Source organism: Trifolium pratense, linkage group LG5, assembly GCF_020283565.1.
Source record: "Trifolium pratense cultivar HEN17-A07 linkage group LG5, ARS_RC_1.1, whole genome shotgun sequence".
In the NCBI taxonomy this organism is placed as follows: Eukaryota; Viridiplantae; Streptophyta; class Magnoliopsida; order Fabales; family Fabaceae; genus Trifolium; species Trifolium pratense.
In genome coordinates, this window is record NC_060063.1 from 29,247,623 (window position 1) to 29,272,446 (window position 24,824).

A 24,824-nucleotide genomic window follows, 5' to 3' on the forward strand; every position below is an offset into this window, starting at 1 on the left:
GATAACATAGTGACAGGATAAAAATATGATAGAATAATAGCAGGATAACAGTTATACTCAGTTATCATATCTTATGTTTGGTGCACACAGGATAACAAACATGATAACTATTATATTTTGTTTTTAAGACATATTTAATTGACAAAATTACTCTTGGAAAACAATTGTTATTTTTTAAAAATTATTTTGTAATACTTTGAATTTTATAAATAAAAAATATAAATAAGTAATCAAATAACTTTATATAATTTAAAATAAAAATCATGAGAAAATAATCAAGTTTAATTTTTTATATGAATCATGATCAAATAAATAACTCAATAATATATACATGTTAGATAAGCCAAATAAATATATGATATATCTTATACATAAATAATTAAACTACTATTACAAAAGAAGTATGTTGGTGTTTTATGTTGGCCTCATTTTGCTAAAACAAATATTCAAGTTGAACTGAATGTTTCAACATCATATACAAGCAAGATGTTGGATAGAATGCTTCAACATTGGATACGACATACAGTGCTGCAACATTGGATACCACATCCAGTGCGCTTTGTTTTCGCGAATGATATATTTTTGCATGAGATATTTGAAAGATTTGATTGAAGAATTATTCCACGCCTTTTAATTTGTGTGCCAACACACATGTGTTTCCAGAATCTTCAGAAAGCGGTTTATGTGTTATTTGTTCCTCAAGATTGTCATAAAATATTAAGAGATAAAAGATTTGATTCTAAAATATATTTTGTGAAGATTGTTATAGAAAATATAAAAGATTTATTTCAAATAAATCTTTATGGTTCAAGGAGATTATTATTGAAAATATATTCAAGGAGATTGTTACTGAAAATATATTTATGGACAATAAATATATTTATGGAAGGAATAAATATTTGGTGAAAATATATTTGTGGAAAATATATTTTTCTTCTAGAAGATTTCTTGGAGCTGAAGTATTGTACAGCCTGTTTACTCATCAAAGCCCATGCTGCTTATGCTATATAAAGAAAGGAGATAAACCTAATTTACTCACCGAAACCGAAATCAATGTTTACAACGATGTAGTCTTTTAGGGTTTCGTGTCATGTAGCCACTCTCTAGGAGAGTTGGTGTAAGTGAACCACAAGGGTTGTGAGTTGGTCACTATGTCCTCACTTAGAAACCTTTAGGTAATGAGTAGATTGTTGTAATATCTCTAGAGCTTCTAAGCAAGGAGATAGTGTGTGTGAACCATTCATAAGCTTTGAAGTACGGAATTGGTGAATGTTTAAGAAGTGTGTCTTCATCTACAAGTTGTTATGTGTACGATCACAATGGCTGTGATTAAGAGGAGTTGAGCGGAGGTTCTCATATCTAGGTGTGTCTTAGGTAGAATATAGCACGGGTGGTGATTAGGTGATAAGTTGTAAACGGGCGAGTTTAGCTTTGAACTAATATTATCATAGTGGATTCACTCCTGGATTGGTATCCCCTAGATTAGGTGACGTTGCACCGAACTGGGTTAACAAATAACTTGTGTTTTACGTTCTGCACTTTATTATTAACTTGTTTGTACTGGTATGAGATGCTTAAGCACGTTCTGCACTTTATTATTAACTTGTTTGTACTGGTACGAGATGCTTAAGCATCGCGTTCAACATCAGTATATTATCGCTCCTGACAAATGTTGGAGCATCGTGTAGAACATCTATTGTTTACGTTTTTCAGTATCTGTTGCTAATGTTATATGTCTTGCCATATTATTCGTGATAGACCAGATGCTTCGCCATCCCGTACAACATCTGGTTCTGCTATACCAGAATTTCAAATTATATTTAATTTTTTATAAAATTTAAATTAATATCCCTATTTGTCAATTTTTTAATAATCATTTTACTTTAAAATATTGTAATTTTAGTAAAATTTTGATTTTTTAGAATATATAAATTACAAAATTACCCTTGTGAGAAAATCACATATATATTTAAAAATTAATTATTTTATTATTTATATTTTATTAATTTTATTTTATGTATTTTAAAATATATTTTATAAAATAAATCAGTAATTTTTTTTCCTTCTTATCCTATCCTGCTGGTAACCCAGCTCAAATTCAGAATAAGAATTATAACTAGAGAGACATGATAGGATAAGCTTCAAGATTAACTTATCATATCCTGCTGTATCACCAAACACTGGATTGCGGCAGGATTTAATACAATTATCCTATCTTGTCTCTTATCATGTGCACCAAACGGACCCTTAACTCTTATCTCAATTAGTTCAACCAATTGAGATGATCATCTCACCCCGATCAAAATGATGATATATGATTTGCATATATGGATTGAGTAATCATTTATACATTATTTTGAGACTATATCCACGTAATTGGAAAGACTACATATCAAATTATAGTTGTATTATTTGAACATTAAAGTACTACCGATAACATATTCTCCCTCCGTTCACTATTATAAATAAATGTATGGCTTAATTGTAGTTTTACCCCGCCTGTTTTGAATAAATTAGAATTTTACCTCCCTTATTTTAAAATCCGGAATTTTACCCCCCTACTTTGAAATCTGGAATTTTATCCCCCCCCCCCCCCCCGGTTTTATAATTTGTTGGATTTTGCCCCCCACTAAAATTCTGCACAAAATCTATTAAAAATGAAAAATGAATGATATTTATATATTCAAATTAATTAAGTATATCGATGCAATATAAGTTTAAAATTGTTAAATAAAAAAACGACGAACAAACTCGAAACATCCATATGAATAATATAAAATGACAAATTGCATAAGCCTTCAAATATGAGGCATTCAAGAGTTTGGAATACTCATGCCTCCATATATGTGAGGATCGAAGATGCACCAAGATCGAATTCTCCAACCTTAAACAAATGAACTCCAAATTAGGAGGAAAAATAAAAAACACCGCACTAAGATGGAAAATTAACACAAATAACATCGCAATAAGACAACAGAATTACAAAAATAAAATAAAAAACAAACAAACAAAAGAAAGAAACACTATATATATATATATATATATATATATATATATATATATATATATATATATATATATATATATATATATATATATATATATGTGAAAATCACAATTATTTAACCAAACAAGAAAGAAAATTATTTGAAGTGACTGTGTGTTATTTGGGACTATCTCCTTGGTTTTCAGACCTTTAAGAGTTTTTTTTAACTAAATAAAAAGTATTCATTCATTCAAATTGATAAGAATACATCGATACAATACAAATTCAAAATCGCTAAAAACAAAAAGGTTGAATCTGCGAACAAACTCACACCATTCGTGTTAATAGCATAGAACGACATATTGCATAAGCCTACATATTTGACTATATTGAAGTTTCTGGAATATTCATGCTTCCGGATTTGTAGCGTTGATGGCACAAAAGTCAATGATTGGATCTGCACTAAATCAACCTTAATCCTTCAACCTGAAACAAATGAACACCGTACCAAGACGGGACAACAATACTCCGCACTAAGACGAGATAACAATACTCCGTACTAAGACGGACAAATCAAAACAAATGATGGTGAAATCACAAAAACAAACAAACAAAAAATACTGAATATATGTGGAAATCACACGTATTTAATTAAAATAGAAAGAAAACGATTTGAAGGGGTGATTCTAGGCCTAAATTGACCCTAAATCACCACTCTCTAGTAGATCGAGAAAAAGACTGTTAAGAGTTTATCCGTCACTATATGTCAAACTTCTTACGGTGATTGGAATTTTCTTAAGATCGAGATGAACTTAGTGTTGAATTGTAATAATTCATAACTGATTTTGTTAGTTGTTTGAAGTTAGTTAGTTATAACCGTTAAGAGTCTCACATCGGTTGAGAGATGGTCTGACTAAGTGTTTATATACTAGAGGCAATCCTCACCTTACAAGCCGGTTTTATAAGGATGAGTTAGGTCCAATACTCATTTCTAAGATGGTATCAAAGTCTCTCCACGATCCGCTGGGCCACCTGTTATCAGGTTTCCGCTATCGGGCCACCCACCGTTTATATCCACGCACCAAACCCAATAGTGATGGGCGTGAGGGGGTGTGTTAAGAGTCTCACATCGGTTGAGAGATGGTCTGACTAAGTGTTTATATACTAGAGGCAATCATCACCTTACAAACCGATTTTATAATGATGAGTTAGGTCCAATACTCATTTCTAAGAATAACAACTTGTCGTTGAATTAGTTACATTTAGTGTTTTTACTTGGCTCACAAGCAAGCGGGTGTAACCACTATATATAAATAAACCCTTGTAATGTGATTTTGAATAATCTCAATGAAATCATATTACCAATATTCTATCTCTTCTCTCATTTTCTCTTAGAAAGAATTATTCATCCAATTCTCCATATTACCAAGCCTGTCGAGCCTCACAAGGCCTGAGCTTGCACAAGCTTGCTGTTGCGCTAACAATTAGCATGTTTATGGTGAAGCCCTTGGGTTTTTTATGGCTATTGGATAGTAGCTTAAAAAACAAAAAACAAAATAAAACTATTTTTTTATTTTTTTTTTATAAACTGCCAATATAAGATTAAAGAAGTATAGACAACTACTTTCATTTTATTGTTTAGCTCTCATGTTAAGTTCACTAGAAAATATATTTGTGCGCATGTATGTTTGCCAAGAGAGTAATATATATTCATATCCGCATACCAAGCTCAATAGTATTGGGCGTGAAGTGTATGTTAATAAGTCTTACATTGATTGCGAGACCTAAATATATATTTATGAGTGAGGACAATCTCAACCTTACAAGCCGGTTTGTAGGATTGAGTTAGACTCAGTATCAAATTCTAAGAGTTTGTTCTCAAGTTTTCTTTGATTTCTACCATATATTGATCTTTTAATTATATTCTTAATAAAATGTACTAGTTTGCAAAATAGACAAATGGTTTATGATGTCTTGTAGCAAAAGGAACATATTCTATAGTTTCAACACTATTTTTTTTCCTCCAAAAAATGACTCTATGAGAAAGATAAATACAAATTAAGGGTGTAGAACTAGACAAACTAGACAAATGGTTTATGATGTCTTGTAGCAAAAGGAACATATTCTATAGTTTCAACACTATTTGTTTTCCTCCAAAAAATTACTCTATGAGAAAGATAAATGCAAATTAAGGGTGTAGTAGAGTTTCTAAGACCTAAAACTTTATTTTGAACATTTGCCCCTAAATAAAGATATCGTCGAATTGCTTGTAGAACGAGATTTGACAATCCGCGTGGACCATTTTAATTCGATTATGTGCATCTTAAAGATATATCTATATGATGATAAATTCAGACAATCTAAAATAAGATTCACACTCGTGTTTAAAACCCTATGATTTTTTTTAGTTTACAATAAAACTGAAGATCGAACTCAGACATCTTACATCCTACCAAAATCTCTTATTTAAACTCAAACCTCTTATAAATATAGTGGCTTAACATTGAAGGTTTTTTCTCTCTTATTTAATTTCATGCTAATAAATGGGTTAGAGCCTTCACAACCCTGCCACCAACTTCTTCAACTTTTGATCAAATACCATTTTATTAATGGATCAGAGTGAGAGATTTTATATTATTTAAAACATAAACAATTAGCTATGCTTAATAGGTGGCAAAACAAATTAAAGTTGGTAGTATAAAGACAAATTTTATAGTACAATGCATATTAGGCTGATTGCATGCACTTATATTAATTAAAGTTCTAATATAATTGAGTATTGACTTGCTTGGATACTTTATTACGTATTAGTTAAATACTACTTTATTAGTGGTACGTATTAGTTAAGTAGTTAAATAAATGTAACCAAAAAAAAAAAAAAAAAAAAGTAGTTAAATAAATCGAACTTTCATTTAACAACATTGACGGATTTGTTAAGAATGGACAATTTTTTTAGTATATCACCGTCATTAGCAAATTTTCATTAGAGAAACTGTAAAATATACATGTTGAGTTATTCTCTATTCTCTCGAATTTTTTTCATATTTATAATCATAAATTGAATATATGACCATCTACATAAGGGGCTTAAAGACTACTAGAAAAAAAATCAATCTAGGACGGAAATTTCCGTCGCGTAACAGTTCCGTCCCAATTCATAGGATGTAATTTGTGACAGAATTATTTCGTCGAAATTTGCGTGTCGCAAATTCATTGGGACGGAAAATTATGTTCCGTCACAATTTAGGGACGGAATCAGGGACGAAATATAATAAATTGTTTGACCAACTATATTTATTCGTCCCAAGGCTACGTCAGAATGGTTTAATTCCGTCTAAATAAAGTGACTGAATATTCACATTCCATCCCCACATATTGTGACAGAATATTTCCTTTTCGTCGCTATTATGTTTTATTATTATTTTTTTTTGGTAGAATTATTAAATATTTTTTTTTACAAATACAATCATATAAATAGTGCACATTGAATTGTATTGTATTGCATCATCAATTTTTAATTTAAAAAATTCATATCAAACTAGAAATTCATATTTGCAAGCATTTGATCCATCGTAAACAATAGCATATAAGTATCTCCAAATAACAACAAAATACCAAATTTTTATCACTAGATCCAAAAAACTAAAGTTCTAATAACTAATTGCCTACAAAATATCAAACTCCATAATTTAAGTTATACATTCCAAAGTCATTAATATTACTCATCGACATTTGTACCATCATTTGCATTACTTCCACGAGTTCCATTACCAACAGAAGGATCATCTTCATCTAAATATCCATCATGTCCAAATCTATATTTGCATGTTTAGCAAATGCGGCAAATATTTTATTTTGACGAGCAAGGATGCAATTGATTGTTTGTTGTTGGTAAACCCGTAATCAACTAATTTGAACTTGAAGATTCTAAATTAAAATTGTCTAATAACGTAGAACCTTTAAAACTACTAGACAAACTCCACTTATCGGAGTTTGCCACGGAAGATGGCACCCCATTACCGCACTTAGCCACCGTCCTTACGCTCTCAATCAATGCCTCTGTCCTCGATTCTTGCGACAAAATTTCCGACAATTTCTCCGGACTAATCACTAATTTCACCTTCCATACTCCAATACTATTGTATCTCGAAAACACTTCATGTTCCGACCACATATTATTGTTGTTGTTGCTCCTGCTGCTATTCTTCTCACACGTGGACATTCGATACGGAGTTAACGTTTCGAATGTTTCACTAAATTGTTTGTTGGTCATGTTTTTGAGAGGGAGAAGATAGTAAACTTCCCCACCTTGAAGTTCCTCGTTTTTCGAGAGTGGTTTAGAGAGTGTGTTGCAGTTGTTTTTGAAAATCCCATGGTGAGGGAACTCGTTTGTTATGCATTCCACCGTTATGGAAGAGTAAAATTCCATAATGCCTCCATTTGATGTTAAAATTCTTACCATTGTGTCTTCAAAATCTCCATGATGAAAGCCTTTGAATACACAATTACCCATTTTGTTGAATCAATTATATTATGATGGAACTATATAAATGTAATATATATTGTGCTAGCTATAGGTTTAATTTGAGATGGTGGTGAAGGGTTAATTATAACTTATAAGGATTTGAATGGAGAGGAAGAGAGGTGATTATGAATATATGAGGAGGTTTCTTGAGGGTTTCTTTTTGTTAAGATGGATGATTACTACCCGACACAAAAGGTATCAAATCCTTTCTTTGTTATTATGATTCTATAAACTAAGATTGCCTATTTGTCTATGAAGGTATCGTTTATGGGTATGGGCCATACCTTGTAAGTTGTAGTGCATGTATGGCATTGAACATTAGTTGGTAGCTATATACGGGGAGTGGTCCTACTTTACTTGTATTATTGAGAAAATCTTAGTTAATCATGATTATCAATAGCTTCGTCTTAACCAAATTATTGGACTCAAATGGTTAATGAATTTTATCAAATGATAAATTATTTAAAGGAACCAAAGTTCAATTTCTGAATGAAACAATTTTTTGGCTAAATTTTATTTATCTCACGATCAAACTCTAGATTATTAGATTATATTCCCTTAGAGATTGGATAGTTAACACTTAACACACACAAAAAAAACATCATAAAAAAAAAATTGAAATTACAAGTAAACACATGTTAAAGTAAGAAATACACAATTTTTTATACAAAAATTACAATGCTTAAACAATTTCTCAAGAGTATTTCTTTGTATTTTTTTTCTTCATAAATTGAACTCGAGTTTTTCCGAACAATTTATTATAAGAAGAGTTTATTAACTACTCAAGTCAAATGTTTCGATTTTGATTAGATTTAGTTAACAATAAAAACCATTTCTTTTTATGCTCTTAATTAAATGATGGTATGAACTATGAACCATTTCTTTGTTTTAGAAAAGGGCCCCTTCTTTTCACCGACGCACTAAAAAAGATAAGTGCCTGATGTAAAGGATTTAACATTAATTTAAAATTTTTTCATATGTACTCATACACCCGAATAGCATCTTGAAAGGGAAAGAAATAGAAAGTAGTTCGATAGACGTAATATGTTGAAAATATGATAGAAAGAGAAGAGACAAAACAAAAAGTATTGAAGAGTGTTAAAAAATTAAAAGTGCTAAAATATTTTTGTAAATATTTTTTGTTTTATTTTAGCCGATCAAATATTTTTAGGTCTCCGTAAGCATAACTCAATTAATAGAAACATTGCATGTAATATGTAGGATCAGGATTCCTACCTCGATACTTTCACTATTTTTTCACCTTAAAATGTGAAATTATATCCACTAAATTAATTACTCTACCAAAAATATATATATTTCTACTAACTTGAACTAAATTTATAGGAACATCATACCTTATATTAATTTATTTAATAAAATGGCTATTCAAAGTTGAATAAATGAATTAAATTGTTATTTTGGTGGTAGTTTGCATGGGGGAATATAGGTAGTGACGGTGAAGGATGAACGTGTAGGGTCCCATACGTGTGGTAGGAAAATGGATTTTGGTTGATCTATTTGAAAATGAAATGTTAACACTTAACAACGTTGAATTGAATCTGGCAAGTCAAAAGCAGAATCCATGTGATGTGACCAAACTCAGATTGCATTTCATTTTGATTTTTGTCATCAAATAAGCACTTGTCGGTTATGAATTGTGACACCACCACAGCATCTGGAAGCATACATGTTGCTTCCTCTTCATGTGAGTAGTGCTTCATATACACCCACCTGAATTGGATTTTTTTTCTAAGGGTTGTTCATGATTTAGTTTAGAAAAATAAAACCAAATTAAATATTTGCAAATTAAATTTCTAAATAATTAAATTCTATTCATAAAAAATATTGTTGGAAGTCACATAATTTAGAGGAATTTTCCATCGACCATGGTAATATGGTAAGTGGTGGAGATCTATTCATGATGAACAAAGGCTACGGTAGAATGATGGTATCCCTTGATGAATCTCAAATAGCTAGTGAACCCTAATTTGTTTTTAGTTTTGTACGGCCGGTGAAAGGTGACTGGAAAAGACCAATTAATCTAGTGGGCATGCTGTGATGTGGACTATCTGAATTTCACGGAATGATATCATCTTTACTTGCGGGTCTTCATCAATGTTTGATATTCTTATGGAGATGGTGAAACTCTCCTCCTGAAAATGGTTTCTAGGTAAAAAAAACCTGATAGAGCCTTTGCTCCCTCTATAGTGCAACTTCTTTTGTGTTGATCAACCAAAACGAGGTGAGGATGTGGTGCCTTGTTGTTTCAAGTTCTGGTTGAGTGGTACCTCCTGGGGTGCTCTATTATAGCTAGTTCTTCCTCCCCCTCTTTTTAGTGGTTACTTTGGGTGGTTGTAGTGGCGAGTTCTTTGATGGTGATTTTGTGGTATATCTCAATTTCATTACTTTGTCTTTATCTTATCATTGAGTACTTCTGATACTCTTGATTTGTACTGAGACTCTTGTTTTTATACCTATTTGCCATTCAAAAAAAAATCTAGTCAGCTTATTTTCATTAAATTATATTGGATTATACCGTTATAGTTTTATTTATTCTTATTTCTCACAGTAGCAAAGTATTTTCATTAAAGTCGCTCTTTATATTATCAGTAAATTAACTTAGTGTAAGTATAACGGTAGTATATTAACAAAATTTAAACAGGAGGCTTAGCCTTCCATAAAAAAATACGCAAATAAATTAAAGTATAAAATAAAAGAAGATCAAGAATGTGGCAGAGCCGAACTGGACTGATTAAAGAGAGGAGAGAAAATTTTTCTTTGACCTAGCATCCACAACTTGTATATACATAATTTTTCAAACAATGTGATGTTTTATTGTAAAGGATGTGATCGAACTTCTATTAAAAGAGTAACCCTACAAATTTTTTCCATTAGGACTTTACTGGAATATCATCAACCATTTCACAGTTCACACTCTCAAATTTTAAAACTGCCTTATACTTTTTAATATACAAAAAGGGAGGACACTTTACCATAAAATGAGGATATAGACATAAAGATACTATGTACCCTAAAAAATTCAAAGGTGGGAATATAACCATAATGATCTTCACTGTTTTCTACTTAGATATAGTGACCTATATCTATTAGCTTATGAGCTTGACCAGGTAATTTTAAACAAGAACTTGGCCATATATATTATATGCGTGTGTTTGGTTCTGCGGCGGAGAGAATTGATTTTGGCAGAATTGATTCTGTAAAATTGATTCTGGTCAAAATTGATTTTAAGCTGAAGTGGTTTATGTTTGGATATATTCATGAAAAAGTGAGTTGAACAAAAAATTTGAGTGTAAAAATCAATTCTAGAATCAGAAGCTACGATTTCTAGCTTCAAGTAGAATCAATTCTGGAGGCAGAATCAATTCTACTTTTGAGAAACCAAACAAGTCAGAATCAATTCTACACGTTCAGAATCAATTCTGGATGCTCCAGAATTGAAACCAAACATACACATAGAAGTTCCGTTTATTCCTTTTATCTTTCTCTTTTCCTCCATTAGCATTGTGACAGTCCTACAAACAACTTTCGGTGATACTTGATTACAATTTGAAATTTGGCTTATAATTAATGATGAAGTCTGAATAAAAACAATTCTTAGCACAACGTGCAATTCCTTTATTCTTTTGTGTTAGGAGCAGGCACCATAATCGAGATCAATTGGCTTAATTTTTTATGGTATCTGTTAGATAATAAGTTATCGGGTCTTTGGTTAATTGGACTTAAGGTATAATTTAGTTTGTTTATTATATATTGTAACTCTTGTACTCGTGTAGATTGGTTCACTCTTATGAAACTTTAGTAGTCTCCGATGTTCATTTCTCTTAGTTTGTATTTATGAATCTAACCGTATCAACATTGTGTTGGGATTGATTGCAATGTAAGTCCCACATTGCTAATGAAGAAAAAGACGGAGGTTAAAAAATAGCTATTGAAAGTCCCACATCGCTTAGAATTGTGAAGCAAGGAGGAAATCAAAACTATATAATGGACCTAAGTTCTTTGTTTATAATTGCATCAGTCAGTAGCACTTTAAGCTTATATCTGACTTTTTTGTTTTTCTCTTGTACTCTTGTATTAGAGGGTTGAGAGATGTAGTTAGGTATTTGCTTTGGAGAGTGTGGGTGTATTGGGGGCCAAGGGAAGGTTGAGGGTAGTCTATGTGTTGTAACAATTTTTACATAGTGTTTATTCTCTGGTTGTCAGTTTTGACAACGGCCGTGGTTTTTTCTCCGGTTTTGGAGTTTCCACCTTATATTCTTGTGTTGTGCTTGCATTCTTTTATTTTCTCTATGCCGGTTTTTTCCAACAACTGGTATCAGAGCTCTTGGTTTGATTTAGGAGTAGGGAGTCTGCTGTGAAGTTTAGGCTAGAGAAAACTAATGGAAGAATCACGTTTGGCTTGTGGGAAATGAAGTCAAGGATATGGTGATGCAATTTGGGTTACACAAGGTCAGCCTGGAGAGGCGGTGGTAATAATACTCAACATCAGTCTGGAGAGGCGGTGATAAGAATACTCGGGTTACGTCTGAAACAACAACTTATTATGATGCAGAGGTGCTAGTGGAAGTTGGGAATTGGTGGAGTGTTGAGTCATGGACTTTGGAAGCTCCTATCACATGTGTTTGAAGAAGAAATACTTTTGAATCCCTAGAGCTAGTTGAAGGTGGAGTTGTTCATCTCGGTGACGGAAAGCTAGTAAGGTTCAAGGTATGGGTGAGTTTCTTTTAACATAATGCGAGGTATTTTCTTGAACTTTGATGCATAGATAGTAGGTAGATACTTGTTAGATAGTTCTACTATTATTGGTTATGCATCTGTTACTAGTGGTGATTCTCATGTTTTTGTTAAGTTGTGGATCTTCGGGTGGGTACTTGTTAGTGACATGAGTTTAGTTGGACTAGTGAAACAAGGTTTACTAGGTGATGTAACTAAACTGGAATTGTTGGAGCCTAACAATGGCCTGAGGTGGTTTCATAGATGTTTGAAGTTGTTCAAGTGACACATTGGCATCATGGATGCAACGTGTGTGATGATAGCATGCGGGCATTGGTTGGCATTGATGCAAGGTACGCGGTTATCTCGATGGCTGATGAACTTTCGGATAAAGCCAACATGGAAGTTGCACCATAAATTTTCAGCGAGGTTTCGAGATGAAATTCTTGGGATGGCTTGGTTCCAAGTGAAGAAAAATCTTGGGATGGTTTAGTTTCAAGTGAAGAAAATTCTTAGGATGGTTTAGTTCCAAGTGAAGCAAAATCTTGGGATGGTTTAGTTCCAAGTGAATAAAATTCTTGGGATGGTTTAGTTCCAAGTGGAGTGTACTTTTTATGGTGAAGTATGATAATTTAATTTGTCGGTATAGACAATGAGAATTATGATTGTCGGTGAAGACAATGATTGTCGGTATAGACAATGGAAGCAGAAGATAATGATTGTTGATGTAGACAATGAAGATTGAAGACCATTACAATCAAGGTGGAGATTGTTGGGATTGATTGCAATGTAAGTCCCACATTGCTAATGAAGAAAAAGACGGAGGTTAAAAAATAGCTATTGAAAGTCCCACATCGCTTAGAATTGTGAAGCAAGGAGAAAATCAAAGTTATATAATGGACCTAAGTTCTTTGTTTATAATTGCACCAGTCAGTAGCACTTTAAGCTTATATCTGACTTTTTTGTTTTTCTCTTGTACTCTTGTATTAGAGGGTTGAGAGGTGTAGTTAGATATTTGCTTTGGAGAGTGTGGGTGTATTGGGGGCCAAAGGAAGGTTGAGGGTAGTCTATGTGTTGTAACAATTTTCACATAGTGTTTATTCTCTGGTTGTCGGTTTTGACAACGGCCGTGGTTTTTTCTCCGGTTTTGGAGTTTCCACGTTATATTCTTGTGTTGTGCTTGCATTCTTTTATTTTCTCTATGCCGATTTTTTTCAACACATTCCAAGTTTAAGGTAAGGGTCTCGTTGTCTAGAATCCCCCTAAAAAAAATAAAGTTTAATTAATAATTATTTTGGAAAAAATTTGAATTTGAGTTTTCTCCAATGATTCATTGTTAATTGTATTTGTTGGCTACTTGAGTTTTATCACCGAAACAAGGAATTGTATCACCTTGTAGATCACTTGTAATGTTTTCTTAGATTACTCATTTTTTACTCATATTATGTTGTAATGAGTTTGTAACTAATTTCCTTGTTTACGTTTTCTTCTTGGCTCACCATGAGCTAAAACCTTTTGGGTTGGATTATATGGAATGTAACGATGACTTAGTATTATTTATGTGAATAGGTTGTGGTGTTCATACATTTTTAGCATTTGTATGTTTATTATTATATTCTTATTTGTTTCAATCTTGATCAACTTAGGAGTTAGGAGGAGAATGAAGATAGCGGTTTGTTGTGAAAGCTTTTGGTGAATAATATATTGAATATCACGTGCACATCAAACATATTGTAAAATAATTATTTTGTCTATATATCATATTTTATTCTTATCAATCTATGAATATCTTATCTTATGACATCTTTATCATATTTTGACCACTAAATGAGCCCATAACATATAACAAGATTAAATGATATGCGATCAATCTAAAAACATTTTACCCATTAGTCTATAAGTTATAGCAAAACTGACATTAGTCCAATATTTTCAATATCTTCATCCCGGGTTCTAACTTGAGAACTCATAATTGTTTGTGAATTTGGTGGTTTTCATTTTGTAAAAAAAAAAACTAAGGTAACAGACATTTAAATATATCTTTAATATTTTATATTTTATTTGAAATTTATATAATATGATGTGATAAATTGCTGAATCGTTATTGGATATCACTATAAAATGATTTTTTTTTTAAACGAAGTAATAATTACCATAAAAAACTTATACACAATGAGTGTGAAGTTCTAAACATGAATTCAGATAATGTCTAGCTTAATAATATTAATACTTTCCAGTTGAGTTAGGTTTTACCGACATTATAAAATAACTTTATAAAATGACTTTTAAAAGGTCGAATTGAGAAATTTGAATTGCTGCTATAAAAATAATACACAATTTTATATCACAACCGTTGATTGTAAATTAGTCAATTCATAATCTCAGCCATCAATTTCAGATTGGACAACTATGACGAGTAATTACATGATGCAGTTACCGCGTCTAATCCATTTTCGATTGAGAAAATGTAAATGTTTTTTTTTAATGGGCCCATTCAATGATGGCCCATTACACCATCAACACCGTAATCGTCGTGCATCATAAACCCTGAAACCCTAAATTCCTACACAATCACCATTTTGCAGCATCGAACGAAAACCCTACTCTCGTTGCATTCGATCTCGTTTCTTCAAGGTAAACCAACTCTCTTCTCCTTGTTCTTTTCTATTCCAAATATTCATGCCACATTGTGATAATTACAATTCAACATTTTTTTTTTCTGTTCTGATTGTTTGATTTATCATATATAGTGTGAAAATGTCGGTGGGAGAGGTTGCTTGTAGCTACTCACTCATGATCCTTCATGATGATAACATCGCCGTCACTGTATCCTTTGCGGAATTTCCATCTATATGGAATTAAGTTTTTCATTTTTTGATTTTTTTTGTAGTTTGATGATTTAATGAGTTAAATTCTGATTATTATTTTTTTTTAACGAATTCAGAAGGGACATGGAAGTGGGTTTTTGAAAAAAGAGATTTTTTTTGGCAAACCATCATTTTGGTCCCTAAAAATGTACTTTGGTTATTTCAATGTATCTAAATTACAAACACATCCACAATGTCTCTTTAATTAGTATTTTTAGCCCTTGAATATGTTTTTAAGTAGTCAATTTAGTTCTCAAATGTATGTTTGTTGGTTAATTTAGTATATAAAATTACTAACAAAAGAGATATTAGGGTTGTGCTTGCAATTTCAATACATTTAGGACCAATGTGATAGCAAGTTAAACTTTCATGGACCACAATGGTGGTTTGGCCGGTTATTTTTTTCTTTTTAGTCCTTGAATACGTTCCTAGGTAGTCTCTGAAACAAGTGAAAATGTGAATATAATTCATTGAAATCGTTACTTATCATCTAGTTTCAATTCTTGAAATCGTCCTTAAAAAATTAGGTATTATAGATGTCAAATTAGCTTTGATGAGTTGTAGTTAAACTTCAACTCCAAGTTTAATGTTTTGACTATATTGCATAAGGAATTTTTAAATATTGTTTGAGGATGTTATCGTAACTTTTAATTATTGTTTGACTATAATGGTTTACAATTTTAGTGAATTTTTACAGTTTAGTGGCCATACTTGTATAATCTGGGAAATTGGGTTTGGAACTTTGTTTTGGTGAATAAGAAAAGTGTGATGTAAGCCTATAAGGGTTTGAAATTAATTGTTTGAAGATAGTGTGTTTCTGAAGATTGTTTTCTCCTTAAGTCATTGTTAATAGGGTGAGAAAATCTCAACTTTGTTGAAAGCTGCAAATGTTAATGTTGAAGCTTACTGGCCAAGCTTATTCGCCAAACTTGCCGAGAAGAAAAACCTTGATGATTTGATATTGAATGCTGCTGGAGGTGGGGCTCCCGTTTCTGTTTCAGCCCCAGTTGCTGCTGCTGCCACCACTGCAGTTGCTGCTCCAACTGAGGAAAAGAAGGTGGGTTTTTGGTGAAAAATATCGTTTTTGTAACTTATTTCTGGTTGTTCGTTTTCTAATTGTTATTTTTGGTTGTACTAACAGGAAGAACCAAAGGAAGAGAGTGACGAAGACATGGGATTCAGCTTGTTTGATTAAGAGCATTTCTTGCATGATCTGGTTATCTAATTTTTGTACTTGGTTATTTAGTGGATCTCAATTTTGTTTTGTTTGCATAATTAGGTCAAGATTTTGTCATGCTTTTAATGTTAGAATTTGAGTTTGAGTTGGTATCGATTTTTCAAAGAACTAAAGAATGACAAGTTATTTCTTTTGTTAATGTGTGCCTCCTGCACTGGTTTGTGAAAATTTTTTAATGTCTACAGTTCTCAATTTCTATCATGCTGCAAATCGATTTATCGGATTTTACTATATGTTTGGTATCGCTGTATGCTCACCTTTAAATGCACGGTCTAGGTGCAACTATACCTCATATACTTAGTTGGATAAATGGTTAACTGTATCATTCTTTTTTATAAATTATTAAATCAGTTGTACATATGATAATAAGTTGGTTGCTAACTATCTTAAGTTCTTGTGTAAATATGACTCAATTCATCAATGACAAGTTATCTCACTCTTATTTTGAAGGTTGAACATAAAATTCTTGTGTATTTTGTAGAATATGTTGATGTTGAAGTGTAATTATAAAGATGAATTTTCCCCTTTATCAACATCTAATTAGCTCTCTTATATACTGAAAGTCACAATTAGATGAGTTGAACTGAGTTAAACTTGGTTTAGTTCGACCGTATAAGAATTGATTTAACTTGAGTTGTCATATACTTTTTCCAGCTTGTTCACGAACAACTTGGTTCAACTCGATTGGTTCAGATAAACAAAGAAACTGAACAGCACTGTAAATTGAACTAAACTGATGTTGTGTTAGTATTGAAGTTTTCAATAAAAAAAATATATATAATTAGGAACCAAATTGTATATTGAAAGGATTTTGTTAACTTGAACTAGTGTATTAACCCAGTTCATTGAAACTCTCAAAGCCCAGTTGTGACGGTAACAGTTCACAATCTCCCAAATCATCAATGCTGATATGGTTCATAAGTTCAAGAGCTGATTTCTCAGAGAGATATTTCTTCTGTTTCAAGCTACTATTGCTAAGTTTTTTTGGTTTCATCATCCATTACTGAGGGTGTACTTGTTAGAGCCTCAAGTTCAATAAATCAGAATAAATGTTACTGATTTTAAAGCAAGTTCAAAACACTAAAATGGTGCACCAAACCACATACAGTTCAATTTGATTCAAGTTGAACATCAACCAGTTTGGCTCAGATTGATGGAACCGAGAAACCAGTTTGGTTAGATTCACTTAAGCTTTTCATGTTCAACTGAACCATGGTATCCTTCACTAAAATATAAGGAATTATTTTCCTGCTTATTCACGGTCGAAGAAAGTACACATTACAATCTGAAAGGTAGAATACAAAAATGAATGATAATCTATCATTCTAAAACTCTCCAAATTAGATGCACAGGTTTAAACTCTATATGCTAATATTGAAAAAATGCACTTATAATCACTCAATCAATAAGGTGATGTTCCATGAAACTTCAAGAGATTGAAACTAGCATAAACTTCTCACATCTTTGTTCTTATCATGGAGTTGCCACATTTTCCATTGCCTGTGGAGCAATTTCTTCTCCATCAATTCCAGGTTCACTTCCAGGAACTCCCAAACTTAGCAGAACTTCCTCCCACTTCTTAGCAGGTCCCTAAATCCAAAACAAAATTCGCTTACTCAAGTTGATTGGATAAATTTACAGCCTATCTTTTTGGAATAAAGAAATAGTAAGCAAGCCAGTGCAATAACTAAAAGTTTTTAAACTGAAAATATCTTAAATAAGTTGAAATTAGCTTCTGTATTCTAATTTTGTCATAGGGTTTGACTTAACTTCTACAAGCTCAGAATAATTTTTCTGTAAATGAAGAACGATAAACTTGAGGTTAATCCGAATCAGAAGAACTTAGCATAGATTGGTAACTTTGCTAAGGTTCTGCTCTAACTCACCTTCCATGAAAGATCTTGAGCCATGCAATTCTTGATGATTTCTGCAAAAGCTTGAGTTCCATAGACTGCAAGGGCCTTTGTGACAGTCTTTGCTATAGCATCCACATCAACTGGATCCACAGCATCACACTAAAACAAAATATTTATAAAAAAGAAAAAAGAAAAAGAGAAGATATTGGTTAGTACTTAGTACTTAATCTACCATGGACACACTTGCATACAATGAAAGCTGGTAATTTTTATTACTTCAACATTGAAAGAACCCATCTGAAATCCAGTGACACCTTCTTTGACTGTGTCCACTAATCCACCTGTTGAGGCAACAATAGGTACCTAGCACAGTCCAAGAATATAAGTTGAAGTAAGATGGAAGACAAATTATTAGAGGAAATCTTATGGCATGAAAAATCGGATCTGGTTTGTGTGCGGTCACAATTTCGTGATTGCATAAAGTCGGCCATATGTGGACCATCCGATTATTTTAAAAAAATCAAAATATACATTGAAATTTAAACCGTCGAATTTTATCAGACAGTCCCGATGTGGCTAACTGCTTATAGTCACACTACACTGAGTCCAAATCCAGAAAACCACTAGGAAAGGACTGTGTAAAGTAGGAATTATACTGTTCCGTAGCGCATAGCTTGTAACTGAATGAGACCACAAGGCTCAAATCTACTAGGAATCAATATAAAATCAGCTCCTGCAATTATCATGTGAGCTAGGGGAACATTGAATTTTGCAACTCCTCTGGCCTTGTCAGGGTATGATATTTCAAGTTCTTGAAGTTGCTTTTCCATTTCTTTTTTTCCTGTTCCCTAAGAAATGGAATAACATATTTAATGAGTCATATTGCTTTATTGATGTATAAGAAGGATCTTTTTTTTCCATTATACTTACTAGGGCTACTATCTGAACATTCTCCTTAATAAATTGAGGAATGGCTGCTACAAGAATATCAGAACCTTTTTGCTCTTCAAGCCTTCCAATGAAAGCAATGAGAGGAATATTTTTGTCAACCGGCAAACCAACTTCTGCCTGGAGTGCTTCTTTCAGAAGAGCCTTTCCTTCCAATACCTAAGTAGACGATATCGTTAAAAAATTATGTATTTGCTTTAGAGTTAGATTTTCATGCAGTGTATACAAATTAAACTCATTTTCCTATGAGCCAAGACAATTTATAGAAACATTACATCTTCAAAATAACATTCTTACTGTCGAATCATCATATTTGACAGTTATGTATTTGTCAGTGGCTGGATTCCACTCTTGAACATCCATGCCATTTATGATTCCAGCAACACCAGTTCGGCGTAAAATGTTGTCCAACTCGACACCTTTATCTGGGCCTGACACTAGTTCTTGAGCATAATATGGACTAACAGTTAAAACCAAATGAGATTCCAATATTCCAGCTTTCATCCAATTGATTTTTCTTCCAACAACTGGTTTAACATGCCTATAAGATTAGAACAACAATAAGTACCTAACTTTTTATTGGTCAAGAATGCTAAATTGGTTAGTTAGTTCACAATTTATGAAAAGCATACCCATCAAGGAAGTCAAAGGAGCTTTTAAATTGGTCAGGGAGATTGAGAAGTGAATAGTCGGCGAATGAAAATCTTCCTTGGTAAGCAATGTTGTGTATACAAAAAACAACCTAATAATGGCAGCAACCAGAAAGAAAACTCGAAGACCTTGTTAGTTTTCATGAATGCTAAAATGGTAAATAACTTGTTATCGGTGGTACAATATAATAATCTAGTTGTCATTTAGACATACTTTGGCATTCCTAAAGAGGCCTATTGATTGGTACATAGATTTCAAGTAGCATGAGATAAGGGCGGTGTGCCAATCGTTAGCGACGAAAATGACATCTTCACCTGCATAAGGAAAGTCAAAACATCAGGCTTAAAAGATCTTCAATTCAACCAGTCGTTTTGAAGAACTTCATTCATGACCTTAGTTCATACCATATGGTCCTGAAAAATATTTATTGCTCTCGAGATTCAGAACTCTTGCTGCTTCAAGAGCTGCCTGTAAGTTCAATTCCAAGGAAAAAAAATTACAAAGGACTCTAAAGAATTAAGAAATATGAATACATATCATATGATGGCACATTAGATGGACATGAATTATTATAAAGAGCTCATGTTACTTTTATAATGTTTAGCTTTATAAAAGAAGCATTTATCAGTTGGTATACAATACAACATTGATGTATTTCTAATGTGATACTATGATTTACTCTTAAACGTCGTTGCTGCTCAATAACTGGACACAACTTAAAAAGTGCAACTAATGTAGATTATTTTCACACATTGCTTCCTGTGTGTTGTACGAGTTCGCAGTACTAGTATAATACTAATGCAACCAACATAGACAATATAAAAAGCTACAAATACAATATTTGTAAACAGAACATTTGTAACCAAATGGATATGGTTATAGAACCTGACAGAAGAGGCTAAAGCGCAATTGATTGTCTTGGTAATCATCTCCTGCCGCAGGTCCATAGATTTTTGTTCCAGTTTTACCCCAAACCTTCAAGTTCAATCATCATCAGTAAGTATCAAAGTAAAACAGTGAGTGTATAGCTTCAAAAAAGAAGAGAAATACTCTCACCTTTTCAAGAAATATAGGGTGATCTACAAACACGCGATCAACTCCTCTTTTAAAGCAATGGAAGAAGCGAACTGTTTCTTTTCTATCTCCTACTTTTATCTGTAATAAACATATTACAATACAAAGCAGTTACTTATAGCATAAGAAAATTGGATAAAAAGTAAACATGTTCAATGAAGATTTAGATGAAAACATGCTATCTCATATTTTGTCAAGGATGTATACCTCAATTGATACACTTGTATCCCATGCATCTTTGTATTGATCATAGCGCGGTGCGATTGTCATAACTCTGTGCCCATTAGCCTGAAGAAAGATGAATTAGAGAAAGTCTTGCTCTCACTAAACACCAAATATGTCAATTAGTGCATAACATAAGACTACTACCAACACATTCTATATAATTAGGTGAAATTCTCAAGATTTCTGCTAAACAAATGAGTCTCAAAGTGTCGTGATTCACGCGTAAGTTTCAATTGTGAGTGTGTTAAAAAGATATAACTTTGACGACAACATAAAGTTTTACATAAAAAGATATAACTGTTGATTATATATTTGGCAGATATGTGATCCAAGTGTGAAATATGATCATATGTTTGGATAAATTACTCCCTCCAATCCTTTTATAAGAAACAAGTCACTTTTTAAATTCATTAAATAATTGATGTATTTGTTCTATAATCAAATACATCAGTCATTCAATGTACTTAAAAAGTCAACTGTTTCTTATAAAAAAGATCGGAGGTAGTATAAAACTTTTTATACTGTCAAGACATAATAACTGAACTTCAAAAAGAGTGTCATGTGTTAGAATATCTCGAAAGTATATAGCGAAATTAATAAATAAATAGAAAAGAAGAAAACCATAACAGTAAGCTTACTGCTAATGCTGGTGGAAGACCTCCTAGAACATCGCCTAAACCACCAGTTTTGCTCCATGGAGCAACCTCAGTTCCAACAAAGATCAAATTCAAGCCACAAATTATAATACCTTTAGGCCTAACACTCTTTCTCTGAAGACCCTTCTTCCTTGATTGCACTCCCTTCATTTTAATTGAGGTTCTGTTTAACAGCTCATCCAATGAATTCAAAATTCTGAGTCCATTATGAGTATTAGCTTTCCTCATATAACCAAGTCTCATTGGTGCCGCCGTTTTAGACTCGCATGAGAAAGTTGACATATTGATATGAGAAATTCTGGATACTATGTTACTTGAAGCAGTCACTGTTGCCATTTTTTTAATACTGAAAAACAAATATTCCATTAGAATTGTACTTATTATTGCTAGAAACAAACCCTTTCAAGTTTCAATCCAATGTTTGGGAAGTTCTTGTGTACATCTACCATTCTAAATGTTATGAAGCTCGAATTTGGATCTCCTGCAGCCGTATGCACATGCAGTGGCCGTAGGGGATCCGTGTTCTTGCAGCTCTCTAAAGTAAGCTCAAACATCAGTTGTTGGATTAATCTAATGGTCAGGAGATATTTCCCCTTGACCATTACATTGTCCTAACAACTGATGTTTTGGTTGCAAAGAGCTGCAGTGACATTTTGACAATCGAGATAAATTATCTGCAGCCGATTTACAGTGCAGCCGGCTTCTGTCTCTTAATCTAAAAGTCTGCATCCGACGGCTACACTGTAAAGTCGGTTACAGAGAATCCAAGTCAAATCCTAATTTGTACAACTCAGTCAAGCTCAAATGGTAGTAATATTCAAGAAAGGTAGCATTAGAAACCATGTTTCTCATAAAGTTGACTTAAATGGAATGAAAAATGAACACTCATTAATTAATAAAAGTTGAGAACAAAATGAACAAACAATAAATTAACTTAAAAAAAAAACACTTAAAATTTGGAAGTAAAAGTATAAGGTATGGTATATTACCTTATAAGCAGCCAATTGATCACAAAAGGAGATTGAAGTGGAAGTGAGCTTCAAGTAACTTGAAGAATTATTGTGTTGATTGGAGGCTGCAGTGATGAAGTGTGTTGTTCATACATAAAGGGAACTAGCTTTTGGCTTTTACCTTCCACGTGAACTGTATTGCACACCTCAAATATTATGCCTCGTGTAGGATAAAGTACTTAAAAATGGTTTTATTATGATTATTAGAAAAAGTTAAATATACTTGAGTTCTCTATAATTTTGGGACATTTTTGCTTTACCAAGTTTGATTCTTAATTGCTTCAAAAAAAAAAGAGTTTGATTCATAATGATTTGGGCAAACGGAATTGCCATGTAGACGAGCCACTGGGTTGCCACATGGACTTGTAATGGGATGTCACATGTCATTAATATTTTAAAAAAAATAATTTAATTTGAACGAACACTTCTAATATATCTAATTAAATCTATTTTCAAAAATAAATATATCTAATTATATCTTGGATTAGTTTAAATTTGGACACCCTTGTCCGAAGTTTCGAACTTTAGTTGGGTATTTACACCTATGGACAAAATTCAATGTCAACTTACTCAAAACAATATTTTGAAATTAAAAAAAAAAAAAAACCAAATTAAAAACAAGAATAGACATGGTCTTCTATCTTGTGTCTCTCTATTTGTATAACCCTTGTCGTTGTTTCTCTCATTTTCTCGCCGTCATCTCTCGTTGACTATTGTCCATGTCATTCTTGCATCAGTCTCTTCCTCGTCGTCTCTCTCTTACTCTTGTGTCTCTCTTATACTCGAGATCTAGCGACATCGACAAGAACAGAGAGAACTAAGGTGAGGTTTCCAAGTTGAAATCTCCTTATTTGTCTCTCCATTTTCATTCCCGATTACTATAGTTTTGAAATATATATATATATATATATATATATATATATATATATATATATATATATATATATATATATATATATATATATATATATATATATATTAAATATTGAATCCGTCAAATGTCACACTATTGCATTGATATTTTTCAAAATATTAGTAATGGTCAAAATGGAGATCAAAGAGAATATACTAAACAGAATATGCACAAGGAATGCCTAAGAAAGTACAAACATGAGTTCTATGACAAAGAACCTAAGTTAATATGTCACAATCCCTATACAAACTTTTGGATTAGACAACCAATACTGTAAATAGAAACAAAATCTTTTTTTTTTGGCCTTCAACCACCACAACAAGTGAGTTTTGATATTGTAGACCAAAAAATCAATTGAAAATACTTTGTTGTTAAAAACACAATTATTCCGCTCTTTCCAAAGAAATCAAACTGTTGCTAGCCATATTACTTGAAGACAATTCATGGTTGATTTGCAGAAGTCACTCGCCCCACAAAACTGGATGCCAAAGCTATAGCATTATCAGGAAGAACGCATAGAATCCCTAACCAAGAAATAATATCATACCAAACAACACCAGAGAAAGGGCAATCTATATATTATATGTTTAGGAGTTTTTTCTCATGGAAACTTTCCTACATGGCATTCTCTTGATCAACCAATTTTTTTCTAATCATACATGGCATCTTCTAAGACCACATTTGCTTATGTGTCGTTTGGTTAAAACTCCTTAAGATTTACATATCCAATTTTGGTTGATTTTGATCTTATCTTCTTAATCAATCACTACCATCATTCCAACAATTGCCTTAATTATTACACGTTTTCTATTTAATTGTTTTAATACTCTGTTACTAATTATATCATGGTAGGAACCAAAATGACAAATTAAGGAATGTTAATTAATATTGTATTCCACATTTCGGTATAAATAAACAACTTTTCTGATACATTTTTTCCAACATTCTTTCTTTTATTCAATTCTTTCTTTTATTCAATTCTTTCTTTTATTCTTCTGTATTTTCTTTCATATTTTTTCTAATAATCTAATTTTTTTTTTCTTGTGATTCAGGTGATTTTTTATGCGTTAAATCCATATTGATCCATGATCCTAAGGACATAGTCATAATTTTGGATGAAACAATTACAAGCATAATTTTTC

The 24,824-nt window shown here is 32.2% G+C and overlaps 3 protein-coding genes across 3 annotated transcripts; 1 reads left to right on the forward strand and 2 right to left on the reverse strand.

Moving 5' to 3' along the window:
- Window positions 1–6,547: 6,547 nt before the first annotated feature.
- On the reverse strand, window positions 6,548–7,815 carry LOC123885154. Its single transcript, XM_045934420.1, has one exon. It carries the CDS (start codon window positions 7,497–7,499, stop codon window positions 6,894–6,896), a length of 606 nt encoding a protein of 201 aa, XP_045790376.1. The 5' UTR covers window positions 7,500–7,815; the 3' UTR covers window positions 6,548–6,893.
- Window positions 7,816–14,783: 6,968 nt separating this feature from the next.
- LOC123884894 (60S acidic ribosomal protein P1-2) lies at window positions 14,784–16,547 on the forward strand. Its single transcript, XM_045934119.1, has 4 exons — window positions 14,784–14,879; window positions 14,994–15,071; window positions 15,966–16,169; window positions 16,254–16,547. The coding sequence occupies exons 2-4, from the start codon at window positions 15,003–15,005 to the stop codon at window positions 16,305–16,307; spliced, it is 327 nt and encodes a 108-aa protein (XP_045790075.1). The 5' UTR covers window positions 14,784–14,879; window positions 14,994–15,002; the 3' UTR covers window positions 16,308–16,547.
- Window positions 16,548–17,549: 1,002 nt separating this feature from the next.
- Window positions 17,550–23,075, reverse strand: LOC123883156 (granule-bound starch synthase 1, chloroplastic/amyloplastic-like). Its single transcript, XM_045931885.1, has 14 exons — window positions 22,749–23,075; window positions 21,742–22,105; window positions 21,086–21,166; window positions 20,861–20,959; window positions 20,690–20,779; window positions 20,209–20,272; window positions 20,018–20,118; window positions 19,786–19,895; window positions 19,451–19,694; window positions 19,136–19,312; window positions 18,862–19,053; window positions 18,482–18,568; window positions 18,236–18,364; window positions 17,550–17,939 (listed from the first exon to the last, which is right to left on the reverse strand). The coding sequence occupies exons 2-14, from the start codon at window positions 22,093–22,095 to the stop codon at window positions 17,823–17,825; spliced, it is 1,845 nt and encodes a 614-aa protein (XP_045787841.1). The 5' UTR covers window positions 22,096–22,105; window positions 22,749–23,075; the 3' UTR covers window positions 17,550–17,822.
- Between the last annotated feature and the right edge of the window lie 1,749 nt (window positions 23,076–24,824).

Bases quoted from the DNA above. Each gene is read 5' to 3' on its own strand.
- LOC123885154 (XM_045934420.1), bottom strand. From the start codon at position 7,499: ATGGGTAATTGTGTATTCAAAGGCTTTCATCATGGAGATTTTGAAGAC.
- LOC123884894 (XM_045934119.1), top strand. From the start codon at position 15,003: ATGTCGGTGGGAGAGGTTGCTTGTAGCTACTCACTCATGATCCTTCAT. The intron at 15,072-15,965 runs GTATCCTTTGCG...CATTGTTAATAG, and splicing joins ATGATAACATCGCCGTCACT to GGTGAGAAAATCTCAACTTT. The intron at 16,170-16,253 runs GTGGGTTTTTGG...TTGTACTAACAG, and splicing joins CTCCAACTGAGGAAAAGAAG to GAAGAACCAAAGGAAGAGAG.
- LOC123883156 (XM_045931885.1), bottom strand. From the start codon at position 22,095: ATGGCAACAGTGACTGCTTCAAGTAACATAGTATCCAGAATTTCTCAT. The intron at 20,273-20,689 runs GTTCTATAACCA...TTGAACTTACAG, and splicing joins GCTTTAGCCTCTTCTGTCAG to GCAGCTCTTGAAGCAGCAAG. The intron at 18,569-18,861 runs GTATAATTCCTA...GGACTGTGCTAG, and splicing joins AAGCTATGCGCTACGGAACA to GTACCTATTGTTGCCTCAAC.